The sequence below is a fragment of the Elephas maximus genome, chromosome 9, assembly GCF_024166365.1.
Source record: "Elephas maximus indicus isolate mEleMax1 chromosome 9, mEleMax1 primary haplotype, whole genome shotgun sequence".
Taxonomy (NCBI): Eukaryota; Metazoa; Chordata; class Mammalia; order Proboscidea; family Elephantidae; genus Elephas; species Elephas maximus.
In genome coordinates, this window is record NC_064827.1 from 58,725,084 (window position 1) to 58,748,523 (window position 23,440).

Sequence of the window (23,440 nt, forward strand, 5' to 3'; positions counted from 1 at the left end):
TAGCCAATGGAATTCAACAACACATCAAAAAAATAATTCACCATGACCAAGTGGGATTCATACCAGGTATGCAGGGATGGCTCAACATTAGAAAAGCAATGATGTAATCTGTCACATAAATAAAACAAAAGTCAAGAACCACATGATTTTATCAATTGATGCAGAAAAGGCATTTGACAAAGTTCAACACCCATTCATGATAAAAGCTTTCAGCAAAATAGGAATAGAAGGAAAATTCCTCAACATAATAAAGGGCATTTATACAAAGCCAACAGCCAACATCATCCTAAATGAAAAGATTCTGAAACCATTCCCCTTAACAATGGGAACCAGACAAGGGTACCCTTTATCATCACTCTTATTGAACATTTTGCTGGAGGTCCTAGCCAGAGCAATTAGGCTAGATAAAGAAATTAAGGGCATCCAGATTGGTAAGGAAGAAGTAAAAGTATCTCTATTTGCAGATGACATGATCTTATACACAGAAAACCCTAAAGAATCCTCAAGGAAGCTACTGAAACTAATAGAAGAGTTCAGCAGAGTAACAGCATACAAGATAAACATACAAAAATCAGTTGGATTCCTCTATACCAGCAAAAAGAACATCGAGAAAGAAATCAACAAATCAATACCATTTACAGTAGCCCCAAGAAGATAAAATCCTTAGGAATAAATCTTACCAGAGATGTAAAAGACCTAAACAAAGAAAACTACAAGACAAGACTGCAAAAAAACAAATGAGACCTACTTAAGTGGAAAAACATGCCTTGCTCATGGATAGGAAGATGTAACATTGTAAAAATGTCTATTCTACCAAAAGCCATCTATAGATACAATGCAATTCCGATCTAAATTCCAACATTTTTTAATGAGATCGAGAAACAAATCAGCAACTTCATACGGAAGGGCAAGGGAACCTGGATAAATAAAGCATTACTGAAAAAGAACAACAAAGTGAAAAGCCTCACTCTACCTGATTTTAGAACCTATTATACCACCACAGTAGTCAAAACAGTCTGGTACAACAACAGATACATAGGCCAATGGAACAGAATTGAGAGTCCAGATATAAAATCATCCACATAAAAGCAGCTGATATTTGACAAAGACCCAAAGTCAGTCAATTGGGGAAAAGACAGTCTTTTTAACAAATGGTGCTGACATGACTGGATATCCATCTGCAAAAAAATGAAACAAGACCCATACCTGACACCATGAACAAAAACTAACTCAAAATGCATCAAAGACCTAAATATAAAATCTAAAAAATAAAGCTCATGGAAGAAAAAATAGGGACAATGCTAGGAGCCCTAATACATGGCATAAACAGTATACAAAACATTACTAAAAATGCAGAAGAGAATTCAGATAACTGGGAACTCCTAAAAATCAAACACCTATGCTCATCCAAAGACTTCACCAAAAGAGTAAAAGACTACCCTACAGACTAGGAAAAAGTTTTTAGCCATGACATTTCCGATCAGCACCTGATCTCTAAAATCTACATGATACTGCAAAAACTCAACTACGAAAAGACAAATAACCCAATTAAAAATGGGCAAAGGATATGAGCAGGTACTTAACTAAGGAAGACATTCAGGCTGCTAACAAATACATAAGGAAATGCTCACAATCATCAGCCATTAGAGAAATGCAAATCAAAACTACAATGAGATTCCATCTCACTTCAACAAGGCTGGCATTAATCCAAAAAAAAAAACAAAATAATAAATGTTGGAGAGGTTGTGGAGAGGCTAGAACACTTATACGCTGCTGGTGGGGATGTAAAATGGTACAATCACTTTGGAAATTGATTTGGAGCTTCCTTAAAAGCCTAGAAATAGAACTACCATATGATCTAGCAATCTCATTCCTTGGAATATATCCTAGAGAAATAAGAGCCTTTACACGAACAGATATATACACACCCATGTTCATTGCAGCCCTGTTTACAATAGCAAAAACTTGAAAGCAACCAAGGTGCCCATCAACAGATGAATGGATAAATAAACTACGGTATATTCACACAATGGAATACTAAGTATCGATAAAGAACAATGATGAATCCATGAAACATTACATAACATGGAGAAATCTGGAAGACATTATGCTGAGTGAAATTAGTCAATTGCAAAAGGACAAATATTGTATAAGACCACTATTATAAGAACTGGAGAAATAGTTTAAACAGAGGAGAAAATATTCTTTGATGGTTATGAGTGGGGGAGGGAGGGAGGAGGGAGGGAGAGGGGTTCTTACTAATTAGATAGTAGATAGGTTTTATTTTCGGTGAAGGGTAAGACAACACACAATACAGGAGAGGTCAACACAACTGGACTAAACCAAAAGCAAAGAAGTTTCCTGAATAACTGAACACTTCGAAGGCCAGCGAAGCAGGCACAGGGGTTTGGGGACCATGGCTTCAGGGGACATCTAAGTCAAGTGGTATAATAAAATCTATTAAGAAAACATTCTGCATCCCACTTTGGAGAGTGGCTTCTGGGATCTTAAATGCTAGCAAGTGGCCAACTAAGATGCACCAATTGGTCTCAATACACCTGGAGCAAGGAGGAATAAAGAACACCAAAGACACAAGGTAACTATGAGCCTAAGAGACAGAAAGGACCACATAAACCAGAGACTACATCAGCCTAAAACCAGAAGAACTAGATGGTGCCCGGCCACAACTGATGACTGCCCTGACAGGCAACACAACAGAGAACCCCTGAGGGAGCAGGAGAGCAGTGGGATACAGACCCCAGATTCTCATAAAATACCCAACTTAATAGTCAGGCTGGGACTAGAAGGACCCTAGAGGTCATGGTCCCCAACCTTCTGTCAGCCCAAGACAGGAACCATTCCCAAGGCCAACTCTGCAGACAGGGATTGGACTGGAATATGGGATAGAAAGTGTTACTGGTGAAAAACAGGCTTCTTGGATCAAGTAGACACATGAGACTGTGTTGGCATCTCCTTCTGGAGGGGAGATGAAAGGGCAGAGGGGCCAGAAGCTGCCCGAATGGACATGAGGAGAGGGAGCAGAGGGAGGGAGTGTGCGGTCTCATAAGGGGGAGAACAATTAGGAGTGTATAGCAAGGTTTGTATAAATTTTTGTATGAGAGACTGACTTGATCTATAAACTTTCACTTAAAGCAAAATAAAAATTAATTAAAAATAAATAAATAAATAAGCTAGGAATAGAACTACCATACGATCCAGCAATCCCACTCCTTGGAATATAGCCTAGAGAAATAGGAGCCTTTACGCAAACAGATATATGCACATCTATGTTCACTGCAGCACCATTTACAACAGCAAAAAGATGGAAGCAACCAAGGTGCCCATCAACAGATGAATGGATAAATAAACTATGGTTTATTCACACAATGGAACAGTACGCATCGATAAAGAACAGTGAGGAATCTGTGAAATATTTCATAACATGGAGGAATTTGGAAGGCATTATGCTGAGTGGAATTAGTCAGTTGCAAAAGGATAAATATTGTATGAGACCACTATTATAAGAACTCAAAACATAGTTTAAACAGAGAAGAAAATATTTTTTGAGTGTTACGAGAGTGGGGAGGGAAGGAGGGAGAGGGGTATGCACTAATTAGATAGTAGACAAGAACTATTTTAGGTGAAAGGAAAGACAACACACAATACTGGAAAGGTCTCAGCACAACTGGATTAAACCAAAAGCAAAGAAGTTTACTGAATAAACCGAATGCTTCGAAGGCCAGGGTAGCAGGGGTGGGGGTTTGGGTTCAGGGGACATTGAGGTCAACTGGCATAATAAAATCTATTAAGAAAACATTCTGCATCCCACTTTGCTGAGAGGCATCTGGGGTCTTAAACTCTAGCAAGTGGCCATCTAAGATGCATCAATTGGTCTCAACCCATCTGGAGCAAAGGAGAATGAAGAACACCAAAGATACAAGGTAATTATGAGCCCTAGAGACAGAAAGGGCCACATAAAACAGAGGCTACATCAGCCTGAGACCAGAAGAACTAGATGGTGCCCAGCTACAACCAGTGATTGCCCTGATAGAGAACACGACAGAGAATCCCTGATGGAACAGGAGAGCAGTGCGATGTAGACCTCGAATTCTGATAAAAAGTCCAGACTTAATGGTCTGACTGAGGCTTCTGTTAGCCCAAGACTGGAGCCATTCCCAAAGCCAACTCTTCAGACAGGGATTGGATTAGACTATAAGACAGAAAATGATACTGGTGAGGAGTGAGCTTCTTGGCTCAAGTAGACACATGAGGATAAGTGGGCAGCTCCTGTCTGGAGGGGAGATGAGAAGGCAAAGGGGGACAGAAGCTGGTTGAATGGACATGGGAATACAGGGTGGAGAGGAGGATTGTGCTGTCTCATTAGGTGGAGAGCAACTGGTAGTATATAGCAAGATATATATAAATTTTTGTCATTTCTACCCAAAACAATCTACAGATACAATGTAATCCCAATCTAAATACCAACAACATTCTTTAAAGAGATTGAAAAACTAATTATTAATTTCATATGTAATGGGAAGAGGCCCCAGTAAGTGAAGCACTATTGAAGAATAAAGTAGGACTTGCACTACCTGACCTCAGAACCTACTATACTGCTACAGTAGTCAAAACAACCTGGTGCTGGTACAATGACAGATACACTGACCAATGGAACAGGATTGAGAACCCAGATGTAAACCCATCCACCTGTGGTCACCTGATCTTCAACAAGGGCCCAAAGTCCATTGAATGAGAAAAAGACAGTCTTTTTAACAAATGGAGCTGACAAAACTGGATGTCCATCTGCAGAAAAATGAAACAGGACCCATACCTCACACCATACACAAAAACTAATTTAAAATGGATCAAAGACCTAAATATAAAACCCAAAACTATAAAGATCATAGTAGAAAAAATAGGATCAACTCTAGGGGCCCTAATACATGGCATTAACAAGATACAAAGCATAACGAACAACACACAAGCTCCAGAGGATAAGCTAGATAACTGGGATCTTCTACAAATTAAACACTTATTCTCAACAAAAGACTTCACCAAAAGAGTAAAAAGAGAACCTACAGACTGAGAAAAAATATTTGGCTATTATAAATCTGACAAAGGTCTAATCTCTCAATTCTACAGGAAAATCCAACACCTCTACAACAAGAAGACAAATAATCCAATTAAAAAAATTGGCAAAGGAAATGAAGACACTTCACCAAAGAAGACATTCAAGTGGCTAACGGACACATGAGGAAATTACCAGCCTTCACAGAAATGCAAATCAAAACCACAATGAGATACCATCTCACCCCAACATTACTGGCATGAACCAAAAAAACAGAAAATAACAAATGTTGGAGAGGCTGCGGGGAGATTGGAACTCTTATGTACTGCTGGTAGGAATGTAAAACAGTACAACCATTTTGGAAAATGATATGGCGCTTCCTTAGAAAGTTAGAAATACAAATACCATACGATCCAGCAATCCTACTCCTAGGAATATATCCTAGAGAAATAAGAGCCGTCACAGGAATAGACATACGCACACCCACGTTCATTGCAGCATTGTTCACAATAGCAAAAAGATGCAAACAACCCATATGCCCATCATCAGATGAATGAATAAACAAACTATGGTGCAGACACACAATGGAGTATTATGCAACAATAAAGAACAATGAATCTGCAAAGTATTTCACAACATGGATGAATCTGGACAGCATCATGCTGAGTGAAATAAGTCAATCATAAAAGGACAAATATTGTATGAGACCACCAGTATAAAAACTCATGAAAAGGTTAATACACAAAAAGAAACAATCTTTGATGATTACGAGGGAGGGGAGGGGCGGGGATGGAAAAACACTAAAGAGACGATAGATAAGTGGTAACTTGGTGAAAGGTAAGACGGTACACAATACTGAGGAAGCCAGCACAATTTGTACAAGATAAGGCCATGGTAACTCCTCAAACACATCCAAACTCCTTGAGGGACCGAATTACTCGGTTGAGGGCTGTGGGACCATGGTCTTGGGGAACATCTAGCTCAATTGGAATAACATAGTTTATAAAGAAAATGTTCTACATTCTACTTTGGTGAGTAGCATCTGGGGTCTTAAAAGCCTTAAAAGGCCATCTAAGATACTCCACTGGTCTCAAACCTTTGGGAGCGAGAGAGAATGAAGAAAACTAAATATACAAGGGAAAGGTTAGCCAAAGGACTAATGGACCACAAATACCACGGCCTCCACCAGACTGAGTCCAGTACAACTAGACAGTGCCTGGCTACCACCACTGACTGCTCTGACAGGGATCACAATAGAGAGTCCTGGATGGAGCTGGAGTAAAATGTAGAACAAAATTCTAACTCACAAAAAAAGACCAGACTTACTGGCCTGACAGAAACTGAAGAAACCCTGAGAGTATGGCCCCAGGACACCCTCTTAGCTCAGTAATGAAGTCACTCCTGAGGTTCCCTCCATCCAAAGATGAGCCAGGCCCATAAAATAAAATGAGACTAAAAGGCCATACCAACCCAGGGGAAAGGATGAGAAGGCAGGAAGAGACAGGAAAGCTGGTAATAGGGATCCCAAGGTCAAGAATGGAAGGTGTTGACATGTCGTGGGGTTGGTAACTGATGTCATAAAACAATATGTGTACTAAGTGTTTAATGAGAAGCTAATTTGTTCTGTAAACCTTCATCTAAAGTACAATTAAAAAAAAAAAAAAAAAGAGTTATGTAAAGGCTTTAGTTAGTGCCTGGCTCAGAGTGGGTACTAGTAAGCAGCAGCTATCATGACAGGGTGTGGGAAAGCTCGGTAAGTACAGGCCAGAGGTCTTAGCTCCCAGAAGAAAGGTTTGATATGTAAAAACAGATCCCACCCTGTGAGCTGTGCCAAAATGAGATCTGCAGAGCTGGTTCCTGGATGGCCTTCCTGCTTTGAGAAGAAAAGGGAACCACGAGGGCCCCAGTCCCAACCGCTGCCAACATGTGATCCCAATAGACTTTGACCACTGCTTCAGGGCTGGGCAGGGCACCGTGGAAACCAGGCCTGGCTCTTTTCAGGGAGTTGAGGACATAAGCTGGGCATGCAGAGAGCTGTGCTAGGAGACCTGCTGCTGCCAGCCCTCTGCTCCCCACACCAGGGGCTGTGTGAGGGTATCATATACTATTGGGAGCTTTGATTATGGAGCAATAAGTCAATGGCCAAGCAAGCCATTCCCTTCTGGGCCCCCATCTGCTACCGCACTCTTTCCAGAAACACACCTCCTGCAACATCCAGTCACCTGCCACCAGCTGCACCACCCCAGGGCTCTGGAAAACCAATGGCCTCCCAGGAGCCATCTGAGCCAAACTCTCCCAAATGGTTCTTGTTTAAATAGCTCAGGTTTCTTCACAGGCAAAGTGGCCTTGCAGGTTCCAATGAACCTTCACAGCGTGTTCACCCCTGGGGGCTGTAATGACTTACAATGTCCCCACCCTACCAGCTAGGAAGAGGAAACTAACATTCCACATGTGGACTGCAAAACCTTTTCTCTGTTAACTCACCGATACCTCAATTCCACTGTGAAATAGATGCTACAATCTCCATTTTACAGTTAGGGAAACTGAGGCTCAAAAGCATGTGTACTGGAAAGAGCCTGTGAACCTGAAATTGGAAAACTTGAATTTGAGTCCAAATTGTGCTGTGCTACCCACTAAGCACGACTTGCCAAGGTTCAAAGGCTTTGGTTTCACCATCTATATGATGGAAAGATTTGACAAGATACCTCCTAGGGTCCCTTTTGGGGCTAACAACTATGATTCTAGGTGGTGTGTCTTGTCACCAAGAGTCACCAAGTTAAGAAGAGGAAGTCTTAAGTCTTAGGATCTAATCAGAAGGGTTTTGTGTTTGTTTTTTGATTATTGAACCGGAAGCCGAATGAGCCAACTGCCACAGAAGGCAAAATAAGCTCAGAGGTTTACAGAGAGGAGGAAAAATGCTTTGTGAGTTCAGGTCATGCTTCATGAAGAGGGGTCATCGGAGATGGTCTTCCAGGATAGCCAGGAGTTTTAACAGGATGAGAAAGGGCATTCCAGGAGGGGAAACAACACAAGCAAAGGTATGGGGATAAGAAAGGCAGGCATCATGAGAACCTAGGCTGGAATGCACCCAGCTCAGGAGCCCAAGGCTGTAATGAGCATGAAGGGTGCTGGAGGCTGTGCTGCTGCACACCTTTGGGATCCTCAGAGTCAAAGGTGGATGAGGGATACCACTTCACACCCACTAGGATGGCTATTATACATATAAAAAAAATTGGAAAATAACAAGTGTTGAGGAGTATGTGAATAAACTGGAACTCTCATGCATTGTTGGTGGGAACGTAAAAAGGTACAGTCACTGTGGAAAATGGTTTGGTGGTTCCTCAAAATGTTTAACATACCCATTGCTGTTGAGCCAGTTCTAACTCATAGAGGCCCCATGTGACAGAGAAACTGCCCCATAAGGTTTCCAAGCCTGTAAATCTTTATGGAGGCAGACCGCCACATCTTTCTCCCTCGCAGCAGCTAGTAGGTTCGAACTGCTGGCATTTCAGTTAGCGGCTGTGTGCTTAACCCCTGCACCACCAGAGCTCCTTTTGTTAACCATAGAACTACCACAAAGCAAACAAGAAAACAAATCTGATGTCACTGAGTTGATTCCGACTCATGACGACCCCATGTGTCACAGGATAGAACTGAGCTCCTTAGGGTTTTCTTGCCTATAATCTTTACAGAAGTAGATTACCAGGCTTTTCTTCCATGGTGCCACTGAGTGGGTTCAAACTGCCAACCTTTTAGCTTAGTAGTTGAGTACAAACCAAACAAAAAAACAACCAAAACAATCAAACAAACAAAACCAAACCCACTGCCATAGAGTTAATTCTGACTCACTGCAACCCTACAGGAGCATAGAACTGCTCCACTGAGTTTCCAAGGAGCGGCTGGTGGATTCAATCTTTTGGTTAGCAGCTGAGCTCTTAACTACTGTGCCACCAGGGACCTGTAAAATTACCATATAACCCAGCAATTCCACTCCTAGGTATATATCAAAAAGAACTAAAAGCAGGGACCCAAACAGATACTTAGATGCCAATGTTCCCTGTAGCCTTATATAATAGCTAAAACGTGGAAATAACCCAAGTGTCCATCAACTGATGAATGGATAAACAAAGTGTGGTATATCCTACAATGGAATATTATTCAGCCATAAAAAAGAACGAAATCAGAAGGCATGCTATAACATGGATGAACCTTGAAAACATTATGCTAAGTGAAAAAAGTCAGACACAAAAGGACAGATGCTGTATGATCCCACAGAGATAGATTAGAAGTTACTGGGGGTAGATGAGGGGTGAAAAGGGGGCGTTATTGCTTAAGGGGTACAGAGTTTCTGTTTGGGGTGATGAAAAAGTTTTAGAAATGGTGATGGTTGCACAACATTGTGAGTACAATTAATGTCACTGAATTGTACACTTAAAAAGGGTTACAATGGCTAATTTTAATGTTATATATATATGTATACATATTACCATTAAAAAAAAAGCTGGAAGAGGACCCTGTGCCTGCTTTTGTGGGGAAGAACAGCACACCCCATTCATAGAGTTGGATGCTGAAAGGCTCTGGAGCCTGCTGAGTCTCAGCATCTGCAGGTGTGTGGCCTGGGAAGGCTGCCTGAATTCTGCCGTGAACATCCCTCCTGCTGCACGGTGACCAGGCCCTGGCTTACAGGAAAGCCTGCCAGCCAAGTTAGCAGAGGCTCATAAACAAGGCTTTTGTAAAACAGTCACACCCTTGGCTTTCTGGGAATCTGAGTGGCTGAAGAGGGGTCAACTGGGGATGAGGATGTGCATCAAAGTAACAGGCACTCAGCTGTAATGGCAGAAATGGTAGATACCCTCACCCTTCTGAAGACCCATCCTTATTCGGGGCAGGCATGCTTCCCTCCCCCTACCCAGGCTCAGAATCACTGAACATTAGAACTGGAAGCACTCTTAGAAAACATGTCCAAGCACCCCATTTTACAGATGAGGAAACAGAGGCCCAAGGAGATAAAGTGGCCTATCAAAGCCCTACCAAATAAGTCATAGACAAGCCAGGAACAAGGTCCAGGTCTGATTCCTAGTCCAGGACCATAGACATTCTGAAGCCAAAAATGTCACAGGCTTTAAGATATACAGGAAAAAGCAGAACCGAGATGTTTCAGGGAAGAGGAGGGCTGGAGGATGCTGAGGACAGAGAGGAGAACTCTGTGTTTGGCACTCAGGAAGCAGCTGGAAATGGAACTGTCGATGCAGGTGTAGGGAATAAACACAGGAGAAGCAGGCCTGCTCCCTTCTCTTAAGACACCTTAAAAGTGAAAAGGATGGACAAAGAGTAAGAAAGAAACTTTGAGATGGCAGAGAGAAAAAGGAAAGACATTTCAGCTGAATGGCCGTGATCTTCCCACTAGGGAGTGAGGCCAGCTGCTAGAATAGCATCTTTGTGGGGACTAGACTAGAGGTGCACGATCCAGATTCAGAGGGTACTGTGGGGTACTCAGGAGTCAATTATGGTCTAACAAGGCCTGAAAAGCAGCTCGGGGGACTTGGGCTTTTCTGTGACAAAAGTCCTTCCTGGACTTTGCTGAACCTGCCATCTGTGCTGGTGCCAAAAGGCACAGCCCATGATTTTCTCCAGCAATGCTTGGCAGCCTGGAGGAAGCAGCAGAGAAAACAGATGGGCCTGCATGTCGAGGGGAGAGCAGAGAAAGTTATGGGGGCAGGGGAGTCAAAGGGCGAGTGAGGACACAGGTGAGATGGCAGGAAGGCAAGGCCAGGAGGAGGAATAGAGAGGAGAATGAGGTGGGAGTAGAGAGTGGAGGGCCAAGACCAGATTGGACTAGAGAGAGAAAATGAAGGGAACTTATCACTGGGATGGGGAATGACAGAATTCTGGATCTTGCAGTGATGGGTAGGGACAGGGCCCAACCCCAAATGAGGTTGGCTCAAATGAAGCTCACAGAGAACAAACAGTGTCTGGAATATTTAGAAAGTCAGAAACTTGAATTCCGAGGTTGCCAGGTTGGAGAGAAAAACTGAGCTACCAGAGGCCTTGAGGGATGTGAAGGACAGTCGTGAGGTCAGAAGGCAGGGCACTGGGTGGCCCAACTTAAAAGGAACCAGAGCTGGACAGGGAGGTGGAAAGGCAAGACCCAGTTTGTTCCTCCCCAGGGCCCGTAGAGCCAGAGTGACAGCCTCCAGCTAAGAAAAAGGGATGCAGTCGAGACCATTCATTCAAGGGGGCAGCTGGGCTCACGGTAACAGTTGGGGGTGGGTAAGGGAATCTGCTGGCAATACTCAGGGAGTCCTGAAGATGCACCTGCACAGAGACATGTAGTTGGGGGGCCCCACGGGAGCCCCTGCAGCCAAGAGCACTGAAGTCTGCATTCCACTCCATCTCTAAGGACTCCAGCATCTTATTCACATTCTCCAGCAGACTCCATTACCACACACCAACTTTGAGTATCTTCACCTTCCAGGTGTCACGGTGGCACCCAGGCATTACCTAGTGTGTGTCTTTCAGGTAGAAAGGCTTAACCATTGATGAGGAGCTCTGGCTCTCTTGTTCAAACGCCTCTTTATCAGAGAACCCACCCTTCAATGCGCTGGCTACAATGGCACCTTCCCACGTCCACCCTCTACAGTCCATTCCCTTACTCTGCTTTATTTTCTTAACACGTATCACACCTGTCACGTTTACATCAACGACTGCTCATAGTCCATCTCACCTCACTAGAATGGAAGCTCCGTGAGCACACACTTCTGCCTTGTCTGTTCACTGCTTTATCCGTAGTGCTTAGAACTGGGCCAGTGCATAACAGGCATTCAATAAATATTTTTAGACTGCTGAATAAATTATCTTTTGAAACCCAAAGCTAAATTTTTATGGGGAAGGAGACAAGGAAATCATTCCTGCTTTTAAAAAGAGTGGTTAGTGGTCCTGAGCTACTTCCAGTTCACTCACTCTAGCGCCTCTGCTGTCTCAGGCAAAGCAAGCTAAGGCCCTGCTGACCTAACACAACTTCCTGGAGCTGCAAGCTGGTTCTGGGCAACGCCAAGGTCTGCTCCAACTGCCTCCCTCATCCACTAAGCCTGGCTGGGATCCAGCTGTGTCCACAGAACCCACACTCCCTACACCCAGCATGACTCCACAAGTAGACGGTGGCACGGCCTCTGCTGATTAAAAATAAATGTGGTGCTGTTAAAATAATTTCTCTAACGATATTTCTCTTCTTTCTACTTCCTTTAAAGGTGTGCCCATAATGCATCCCTATGCCTTGAAACATTTTCCTGATGCATCCCAGCAAGTGAAAGAAATGCTTACTTCTCTCCCCATTATTGGCCACCTATCCTCCAAGCCTTCGTGGCTGAGTTTCACACAGGCACCATTACTGCCACCCCAAATCTTGTTACTGGAACAATACCGCAGTTTTACTGCTATGTTTCTCTACCAATTTCTAGCAACTGTGGCTCTGCAATTAGCACAAAAAGGAAATCTGTGCGTACAATGAATCAAAGCAATACATACCAAGACCTGGGCCGAATCAAGGAATTGGAGGCCAAAGTAATCTGTTTCCACGAGGTCCAAGTGGTACACGATCTGATCAAACAAATCCTGGCCTTTGGCATGTTTCTGGAAGACAACAGGGGACATGAAAATTGAGGGTGAGATGGCTGGATAAGAAATCAAGATTTTTAAAAAGCCAAAGTCACTTCTCTCTGTATGTTACATACACGTAACATGTCACAGTATAAATTTTTAAAACATCAATTCATTTTACGATAAATGTGATAAACTCATGATAAAGGAAATTCAAATGCCATATAACAGTATCAAGTGAAAAGCCCAGATAACTACTGTTAGCATTTTCTAATTTCTCAAAAGAATGCTTTTCAGATGAATGCCTATATGTGATGGTAAGCGTCCCAAAACTCAGACACTCTCGAAGAAAGGTGCGATGGGGTCCTACTCCAGCAACGAAAAATGGGCAGCTTCCTCTGAACTTTTCCATCAACGTAGGCAACCTTCCAAAATCAGCTCACCCTCTGGAATTGACTCCTTCAGCCCTCTAATTTCACAGTGTGGTAAGCGGGACCTAGAAAAGCCAAGAGACCTGCTGCGGTCACAGGCGACAGAGCCAGGACTCACCCAATCTCAAGGTCTACTTCAGGGTTTTGCCTGACTGTGGGGTACATACAAGGGGCATGAACAAAAGAAAAGAGTCAGAGACAAGGGTCAAGTCCTGGATCTGCCACATAGTGTGACCCCAGGCAAGTCACTTCTCCCTATGCTTCTCTTCCTGTCCCTGTAAAATGCACCTAATGATATCTGCTCTCCTTGTCTCTCCAAGGATTAAATGAGATTGCAAATGAGAAACCACTGCAAGTCTTTAAGAAACGAAAAGCTTATTAACACTCACCCAAGCAGGATGAAGGCATAATTCACTGATTAAAAAGTATATCACTGCCAAATGGCTCCCAACACAAATATGTTTAAACCTAGGCATTTATAACAATAAAGAAAAAACAAAACTAAAACCAGATTCGTAGGGTGATTACAGAGCTGACTCCTTATTATAAAAAATAATGGGGAAGGAGCATTTATCCTGTATTGAGCTGTAGCACTGCAGCACTGGGTAACCAAACTGTAGATGGCACTGCGTATGAAAATTAACTCAAAATGGATCACAGACTTAAATACTTAAATGTAAGAGTTAAAACTATAAAAGTCTTAGAAGAAAACAGATGTCAATCTTTCATGACTTTGAATTCAGCAATAAGTTCTTAGAGATAACACCAAAAGCAACATTAGAAAATATAAATAAATTGGACAACAAAATTAAAAACTTTTGTACTTCAAGGGACACCAAGACATCAGGAAAGGGAAAAGACAACTGTGATGGTTAAGGTTATGTGTAAACTTAGCTAGGCCATGATTCTCAGTGGTTTGGCAGATATTATATAATCATCCTCCATTTTGTGAGCTGATGCGAGCAGCTAATCAGTTGAAAGAGGAGTTTCCTTGGGTGTGTGGCCTGCATCCAATATTTGGAGGTTTTAGCAAAGCTCACTCTCTCTCAATTCTGCATCTGACTCGTCATCCTCTGACCTCTGGTTCTTGGGATGTGAGCTGGCAGCCTGTCATCTGACCTGCCAATTTTGGGTTCGTCAGCCCCTGCAACCACATGAGTAAAGAAAAGACTCTGGCCTGACACCTGACCCATAGATTTGGGACTTACCAGCCTCCACAACTAGATGAGCCATTTTCTTTCCCTGAAATAAATCTCTCTATATACAAATTTGCAGGCCTGGTGGCACAGTGGTTAAGAGCTCAGCTGCTGACAAAAAGGTTGGCAATTCAAATCCACCAGCCACTCCTTGGAAACCTTATAGGGCAGTTCTACTCTGTCCTATAGGTCACTATGAATTAGAATCAACTACACAGCAATGGAGTTTTTTTTTTTTTAAATATATGTATGTATATATTTATATATATATATGTGTATATATATTATACACACACACACACATACATATATGTGTGCTTCACTGGTTTTGCTCCCCTAGAGAACCCAGTCTAAGACAACAACCCACAGAACAGTCTAAGACAACAACCCACAGAATGGGAAAAAATTTTTGCCAATCACACATCCAAGAAAGGACTTGTATCTAGAATGTACAAAGAATTATTACAACTCAATAATAATAAGGCAAATAACCCTTTTTGAAAAATGGCCAAAGGCTCTGAATGAACAGTTCTCCAAGGAAGATAAACAAATGGCCAATAAGCACATGAAAAGCTGCTCAACAGCACCAGTCATCAGGGAAATGCAAATCAAAATCTCAATGAGAAACTACTTCACACCCACTAGGATGGCTATCAGCAAGAAGACTGTTAACAAGTGTCGGTAAGGGTATGGTGAAATTGAAATCGCTGGTGGGAATGTAAAACAGCGCAGGTGCTTTGAAAAACAGTCTGGCAGTTCCTCAAACCACTAAACACAGAATTACTCCGAGAGTTACCATACGATTCAGCAAGTCCGCTCCTATGTACACACCCAAGAGATGGAAACGTATGTCCATGAATGTTCACAGCAGCATTATTTCTAATGGTCAAAAGGTGGAAACAACACAAAAGTCCACCAACTGAGTAATGGATAAACAAAATGAGGTATATCCAAACAATGGAATATTACCCAGCAGTAAAAAGGGCTGAAGCACTGACACCTGGTACAACATGGATGAATCTTGAAAATATTATGCTAAGTAAAAGAAACCAGCCACAAAGGACCACATATTGTATGATTCCATTTAATATGAAATGTCCAGAACAGGCAAATCTATAGAGACAGAGAGCAGAGTAGTAATTGCATGGGGCTGGGACTGGAGAAGAACTGGGGGACTAAGGAGAAGAAGGGTTCCTTTCTGGGGCATTAAAACGTTCTAAATTTGATTGTGGTGATGGTTACACAACTGAATATACTAAAAGTCACTGATTATATACTTTTAATGGGTAAATTGTATGGTATGTAAACAGTTCTCTAAAGAAGATAAACAAATGACCAGCAAGCACATGAAAAACTGCTCAACATCTTTAGCCATCAGGGAAATGCAAATCAACAAAATATATCTCAGTAAAACTGTTGAAAAATAGATGAGCTGAGTTTTTATTTATAATTCAACAAATGAAGAAGAAATAACAAAACTGCAATATCACCATTTTGCAACCCCTAGTAGTTGGAAACCCTAGTGCTGTGGTGGTTAAGAGCCATGGCTGCTAAACAAAAGGTCAGCAGTTCAAATCCACCAAGTGCTCCTTGGAAACCCTATGGGGCAGTTCTACTCTGTCCTATAGGGTCACTATGAGTCAGAATTGACTCATCAGCAATGAGTTAGTGAATGGAAAGTAGTCCTTGAGTAGTGCAAACAGTTAAGTACTCAGCTACTAACCAAAACATTGGTGGTTTGAGTCCACCCAGAGGTGCCTGGGAAGAATGGCATGGTAATCTACTTCTAAAACATCAGTCATTGAAAATCCTATGGAGCACAGTTCTACTCAGACACACGTGGGGTTGCCATGAATCACAACTGACTCAATGACAGCCGGTTTTTTTGGTCGATGAATGGAAAGCTCTAAGCATTGGGCCCCGAGTTTACTAACATCACAAAAAGAGACACTCAGCCATTACATTCCTCCTGCTGAAGAGCACACTGCCTATGATACAACCTTGCTCGCCAACCATAAGCTCCCCAACAACAACAACAAAAAACCAAGCCTGGGACTGATTCAACCTCTCTAGATCCAACTGCCAATTTGCAAGAAATGCAAGATCTTACTAAACTACATGGGAACACAATCAGCAAGATCCAGCCTATGGGAAGCTCTAGAAACATCTCAGGACAAACAATCCACCTTACTCAACAAACTGAATATAGGGAAGAGAAAAGATGGAGGGGGTGACTACAGATTAAAAGAAATTTAAAAGACATTAAAAAAAAAAAAAAAAAAAAGCAGGTGAAACTAAACTCCGATGTCCAGGGATGAGGCACAGTTGTATGATAAAATGTTTAAGAGCAAGCAAGAGATGACAATAAAGTCAGGGTAGCTGTAGGTCTTGTGGGGGAGAGGGAGTTGTGACTGCAGGGGGCGGGGGGTGCAGAGGGGTTCCGAGCTGGCTGGCAAGGCTCTATCTGCTGACCTGGGGAGTGGGTCCAAGGGTGTCTGCCTTCTAGTAAGTCATCAAACTGTACACTGCTTTATTTCTATATCTGTATTGGTGTCACACGTAATGAGGTTACACATAATGAGAAGAAAAGAGTCAAGACTCTCCTTTCGGGAAATATTCTCTGAAGCCAATAATTCAACAGAAGCAAAAGGCTCAGCATGCAATCTTGCTCTCCGTAGTATTATTTACTGGAGAGGGGGAGGGGGAGAAGAAACAACCTAAAATTTCTAACACAGAGAGACACAGAGCAGTGGGACATCAACCTACAGAATACGGTTTGACCATTATAAAGGACAATTGTGAAGATGAGATAGAAAGCAAGGGAAATTTTTTAATGACAATGTTAAGTCGACAGACCACAAAAGAATAAGCAGGTTATGTGTTGTCCATGATAAAAACAGTAAATTTCTAAAAACTAAAATAGCTGTATTAATTAGGATGGAGAAACTGGATGGCTTTCCTCCCCCAAGTTTTGTTTAATGTTGATCTTCTGGTAGTTGTAGACGGGGAATTAAAAAAAAAAAAAATCATTCCAGGACTCTTCCCCCTTGCCTGTAACAATCTATCCTTCTGATGTTATTTTTTAATAGCACTATCCAGCGCTGCCAGCCCTCTGCGACACCTATTATCATGGATCCGAGGCTTCATTAGCCGGATTCCTAGTGGGAAAGGACTAGTTAGAGCAAAGTTTTAGCAGCAGGATGTGGCAGAAAACACAGGTGGGAGGAAGCAGGAGACCCGTGCTCTGGGCCCAGATCTGTCACTGACAACCTGGGACTTTAAGCAGTTCACAGTCTCCCAAGTCTGTATAGCCATGGCAGAGCACTCCCCAAAGCTGCGAATCTGACATGCCCCCCTGAAAATAACAACAGCACCAAAACTCAACTGGTCCAAAACTCAATCTGCTCTCCTCCAGGGTCTCTGTTTTGGTTCAGGGCTTACCATCCAGGTATATAATTCCACCACCAACAGAATATGAACTGAAAAATCATATTAGGAGGTTAGCCTAAGCATCTGCCTAGGTCATTCCAGATCTTGCTTTTCCAATACGTCTTTCTAAAATGGCTCTTCATTTAGGAGCTCGGGGTGGAGGCTGGGGAAAGGACCTTTCTAGAGGCAATAGGTCCCTCTTGCCATACCAGACCTGCTCCTCTGCAGAAGTCCCTCATTTGGCTGGACATGAAGTGGGCAGGCTGGACCTGAGTGAGAAAGCAGGGTCTGGTGGGTAGTAGGGGTCCCTGGGTGGTGCAAAAAGTTAATGCTCTCAGTTGTTTAGTGAAAGGTTGGTGGTTTGAGCCCACCCAGAGGTGCCTTGGAAGAAAGGCCTGAAAAATCAGTCACTGAAAACCCTGTGGAGCACAGTTCTACTCTGACACATGTGGGGTCGCCATGAGTTGTAATCTACTTGATGGCAACTGGCCTTCTGGTGGGTAAGAAATTTCAACTTACTCACCTCTGGTGCATTTTTACATATGTGTAAGCAGCCTTCCCCCCATCCCCACCCCCCCCGACCCACACACATACACACATTGACACACTCCTCAAGTATGTTCAATCTCTTCTGTTGGAAGAGAGCTCTTGATGGCCCTTCCCAGTTCCAAAAATAATCTAGTAAAATTAAGAGGGCTGGAATAGAGCTGTCCTCAGAAAAGAGATCCCAGGGGGTTACAGGATGGTACAAAGATGGGAAGGTCAAGGCCAGTGCACTTGAACCTGCCATCTCTCACTCCTCCCAGCACACAGAGAGTGTCCTTTCTCAAAACGAAGAAGGCACAGATAATGTTCCCCTGCACCACTAGTCAGGACAACCTGCTGGACTGCCCCTAGAAGCCCACAACTGTCATCTTAGTCTTAGTCCAAACATCCCTCCTCCAGGAGCCTCCCCAGCCCACCCCCAGAGAAGAGCTCCCTCCTCTGTGTTCCCACAAGCAGGCACATGCCTTCACTATATACACACTGATCACCTGTGCTCCTAGCTGTCTCCTACTTCAGATGGTGCCCCTGAGGCCAGGGACCAGCTGTGTTCATTTGAGTCCCCGCCTCCCCTTCCTCCCATCCCCAGGCACAGTGCCCAGCTGGCACACAGCAGACACTCCATAAATGTTTGTTTGTGGCATGGATGGATGGTGTGAGGTCTGGGGCCAAGAATCAGATCTTCTGGATGGGCCCATAAGCCAGACTAGTAACACTTCACCAGCGGCAGGCTTAAAAATGAGAATACACTCACTAAAATCTTTTCAAATTAAGTACTACATGAACAAGCACCTAGGGACCTGTGCTGTACTTCCAAGGCCATTTACCTAAGCATAACTTTGTGCTATTATGTGAAGCACTGTCTAGTGGTTACAACAGGAGATAAATTAATGTGACAGTGGAAAGCTACTCCTGTTGTCTTATTGTTAACTAGGTCTCCCCCTCTGATGAATTCATTCATTAACTTACTATTCATTTAGCAAACAGTGACTGACTGTTTATAAAATGCCAGCCCCCATTCTAAATGCCGGGAATACAGCTGGGGTTATAAAGTCTTTTAGAAGGAGAGTGGCTACCAAAAAAAAAAAAAAAAAAAAAAAACCAGTGAGGGAGCCCTTATTAACATGTACTTCTTGGGTAGCAAAGTGTTCCAAAACAGCTTGAGACCCAAAACCTGCAGGTAGCAATTCCACTTACCTCCCTCCCTCCTTATGCAGAAAGTATTGAATATAAAATCTAGATTTTTCTTCCTAAATTAGGATCACCATTCTGGAATACAATGATGCTTCTTCTACTTTGAGACATGTATGGTGACCTGTCCCCAAACACAGTAGGCTCTAGGAGGGCTTTGCCCTTGAGTTCTTGCATCTATGTTTTCTCGTTTTTCTGACCCCCATCTCAATGCATCACTTTTCACAAGAACCAGCAACCATGCTTTTGAGTCAGTACTTCTCTCCGTAGCAGCTCCTTTCTTTACCTCTGATCTGACTCAAACTAAAAATAACCAATCTCATTAACAACAGCCGTAAAATAAGAGCAACTTGTCAACTAAAGCTTGGGGCGGCATCCAGCAGAGAAATCTATGGACATTGTGATATCTTTGCTGGCCAGTCTGAGGCTCCTTTTTTGCTTATTTATTGGTTCCCAGCCATGTTCCTGATAAGGGAGACTGCTGGACAGCTGATGTCTTAACTGCTCCCCAAAATAAATGAACTATCCTGACCTTCTTAGATAAGATGTAACTGGCAGTATCTTACTGCAGCCTGACCCAAGTGCAATGTAACAAGACAACTCTGATATTAGAAGAACAAAGATGATAGAAGCCAACCCATTCAAATCTCATTTTTCTCAACAACATAAGACACAGCAGGCATCCCAGGTAGGTTGGAAATAAGCTGTATGTGAGGGTGCCAGCTGAGCATATACATCATGGTTATGAAGTAAAAAGAGAAATCATACATCTGAGCAGTGGAAGTGATTTCAGGAGCCATCTCCTTGTGGACACACGTGACTCTCCTCTGTACACCTGCTCCATACCCATCAGATGCCATGTCCCTCTGCACCCATCTTCAGAAAGGCCTTTCCTTCCATTTCTGTCATGGTTCTGGCCACATCACCTCATACCTAAGCCAAAGTAACTGCCCCTCAGTGGTCCTGCTACCTCCAGTCTCTCCCTCCTTCAACCCATCTTTCTTGTGTTTGCCAGAATGATCTTTGTACAACACAGTCCTTATCTCAGTCACACCTCTACTTAAAAAACATCCACCAGAGAATGAAGTACAGGCTCCTTGGCCTGGTGTGAGGGGACTCCCCACAATCAATACTGTCCAACCTAACTGTTATGGATCAAATTGCGTCCCCCTAAAAGATATGTAGAAGTCCTAACCCTGAGCTGGTAAATGTGACCTTGTTTGGGGAAATAGGGTTTTTCTTTGCAGGAGCTATCAGTTCAATTAAAGAAGTCATACCAGAGTAGGGTGGGGTCCTGATCCTAATCCTTTCTGAGAGGTGCTTTAGAAAAGAGGACAGACACAGAAGAGTCACACACACAGGAGGAAGGCAGACACCATGTGAAGGGTGGCAGATGCATCTATAAGAAGCAAAAGAAGACAAAGGCAGCTGGCAGGCACCAAAAACTAGGAGAGGTATGGGACAGTTCCTCTCAAAGCCCTCAGAAGGAACTGACAGGGCTGATAAGCTGATGTGGACTTCTAGCCTCCAGAACTGTGAGACAATAGTTTTCTGTTCTTTAAAGCCACCCACTTTATAGTATTTTGTTATGGTAGCCCTAGGATACTAAAACACTAACACTCAAGTTTTATCTTTCTCCAAGGCCTTACGTGTACTGTGGGCTCCAAACTACTGGTCCTCCAAATGCCCTCAATAAGGGCTTCCAACCAGTTCGAACCCCTGCTAAGAGTATGCAGTGCTAACAAGTTCCCAGGAAGTCATACCTAAGAATCACAGGAGGATCTTGTTAAAATGTGGATTCTGATTTAGTATTATCTGGGGTGGAAATGCAAATTCTCACCAGGGAACTTGTTAGAAAAGCGAATTCTCAGCAGGGCTTCCAACCAGAAGGAACAGGGTGGAAGCCCTGCCCTCAATATATGCAGCAGGTGCTACCTCCATGGCTTGGCTTGTATCCTTTCCTCTCCCTAGGTGGTCTTCTTCCCGGGTCCTCACTCCTGTCACCACCTGCAGCAAACCAATTCCCATGGCCAACTTTAAGCAACAATCTTCACTGAACTTCTGGTTGGAGGGACCCTGTCATATTCATCTTTGCTTCTCTGCCATCTGGTGTTCTAGAAACATCAATGCTGATATGGGTTAAGAAGAATTCCTGGTTCCCACAAATGTCTTCCAACAATCCCCTTTTTAGAAGTCTGACCTTTCTGGTTCATCTCTGCTGGGAATTCTCCATAGTTGGCCAGAACCTGGGTGCAGAACCTGGCATTACCACCCAACCCCATTTCTGTTCTAATGCACCCTATGACACCAGTGTTTTGGAAACCTCACCACACTGTGGCCTGTCTTTATGGGCTAACAAAAATGGTACGCCTTTTACACACAAAATTCTACCAAATTCTGGATTTTCATACATTTAAAAACAACCAAAGAACTTGTGGTAATGGTTTCTAAAGCTAAGTGCAGGCTTTCCTATTTGTTCCAATTACATTTCTTCTTATTTAAATTGGCCCATGACTCTCTGCTGTTAAGAGCATTACGAGTCCCCGTCTATTACCACATGTATCCGTTATTAATCCCAGTTTTATACCATGTGGGTAATTTGATAATCAAGCCTGTGGGTGCTGGTGTCTTTCTTTAGTCCTACATACCTCACTAAAGGCACCTATCCAATGGTGGCCTCAACCTCAATTAAGAAAGCACATGATTGTACCACACAGGGAGATCCCCTAGGACTCTTAGAGGCAGAAACATTGGGCTGGAAACCCAGTTCTGCCACTTTTCTAGCAATATGACCTAAGGCAAGCTACATAACCCTCCTCATCTGTAAAATGAGCATACTCTCGTCTGCCCTGTCAACGATGCTAAGTCACTGTATTAGTAAAAAGGCAAAAGGGCACATAAGCATGCACTGTAAACTGTAGTGTTCTATATAAATAAAGGAATCAGTATTACTTTCACCGAAATCTCATTTCTTACACTTGTCCACAGAAATAACAGAAATATTATGATTTTTGTCAAATGCCTAATAAAAATCAAGGTACAGTAGGTCTGTGATCTATAGTGGTCTAATAATCCCATGTAAAGGAAAACTGAGGTTATTCTGGCTTGGGGAGTTTTAGTAAACCCATGTTTGTCCTTGTCTTAGTTATCCAGTGCTGCTATAACAGCTATACCACAAGCAGGTGGCTTTAACAAACAGAAATTTATTGTTCACAGCTTAGGAGGCAAGAAGTCTGAATTCAGGGTGCCAGCTCCAGGGGAAGGCCTTCCTCTCTGTGTTGGCTCTGGGGGAAGGTCCTTGCCATCAATCTTCCCCTGGTCTAGGAGCTTCTCAGCGTAGGGACCTCAGGTCCAAAGGATGCACTCCACTCCTGGCTCTTCTTGCTTGGTGGTAATGAGGTCGCTCTCCTTTCTACTCACTTCTCTACTTTTTATCTCAAAAGAGATTGACTCGGGATACAATCTAATATTGTAGATTGTGTCCTACCTCACTAACACAATAGAGGTTAGGATTTACAACACATAGGATCATCAAATCAGATCACAAAACAGTGGACAAATGCACAATTCTGGGAATCATGGCCTAGCCAAGTTGACATACATTTTGGGGGGATACAATTCAATCCATAACAGTCCTAGAGAGCAACTCCTTCCTTTTCAAGTCCTTACAACTTCTGGTTTAAATGGATGTCCCAGAACCCCACCTAGGATCATCAGTTGGCTTTCCTGGTCTGCAGTTCCCAGAAGGCACCTGCCTCAAGGGCTGTTTCGGCTTCCCAGAAGGCACCTGCCTCAAGGCCTGTTTGGCTTTGGCTGTTTCTAGGAAGTACTAATTTCATGATTAGTTACTGGCTCCGACCCTCTTGATAACGTGTCAGTTTTCTATGAGCTTGGTAGCTAACAAGTCCTTTATTACACACATACACACACCTCCCAAGTGCCCAGGGGTCTCTGTCTCCATTGCCAAAACTGCTAAGTCATCATAC

At 43.1% G+C, this 23,440-nt stretch overlaps 1 protein-coding gene across 5 annotated transcripts in view; it reads right to left on the reverse strand.

Annotated features, from left to right (window-relative positions):
- Positions 1-23,440, reverse strand: part of EPB41L4B (erythrocyte membrane protein band 4.1 like 4B) — a 163,691-nt gene that overhangs the window by 108,785 nt on the left and 31,466 nt on the right. For all 5 annotated transcript variants that reach the window (XM_049896284.1, XM_049896282.1, XM_049896280.1 and 2 more), the window contains exon 2: positions 12,593-12,697. In XM_049896284.1, coding sequence (XP_049752241.1) covers positions 12,593-12,697 — 105 coding nt within the window. The remainder of the gene's footprint in view (positions 1-12,592; positions 12,698-23,440) is intronic.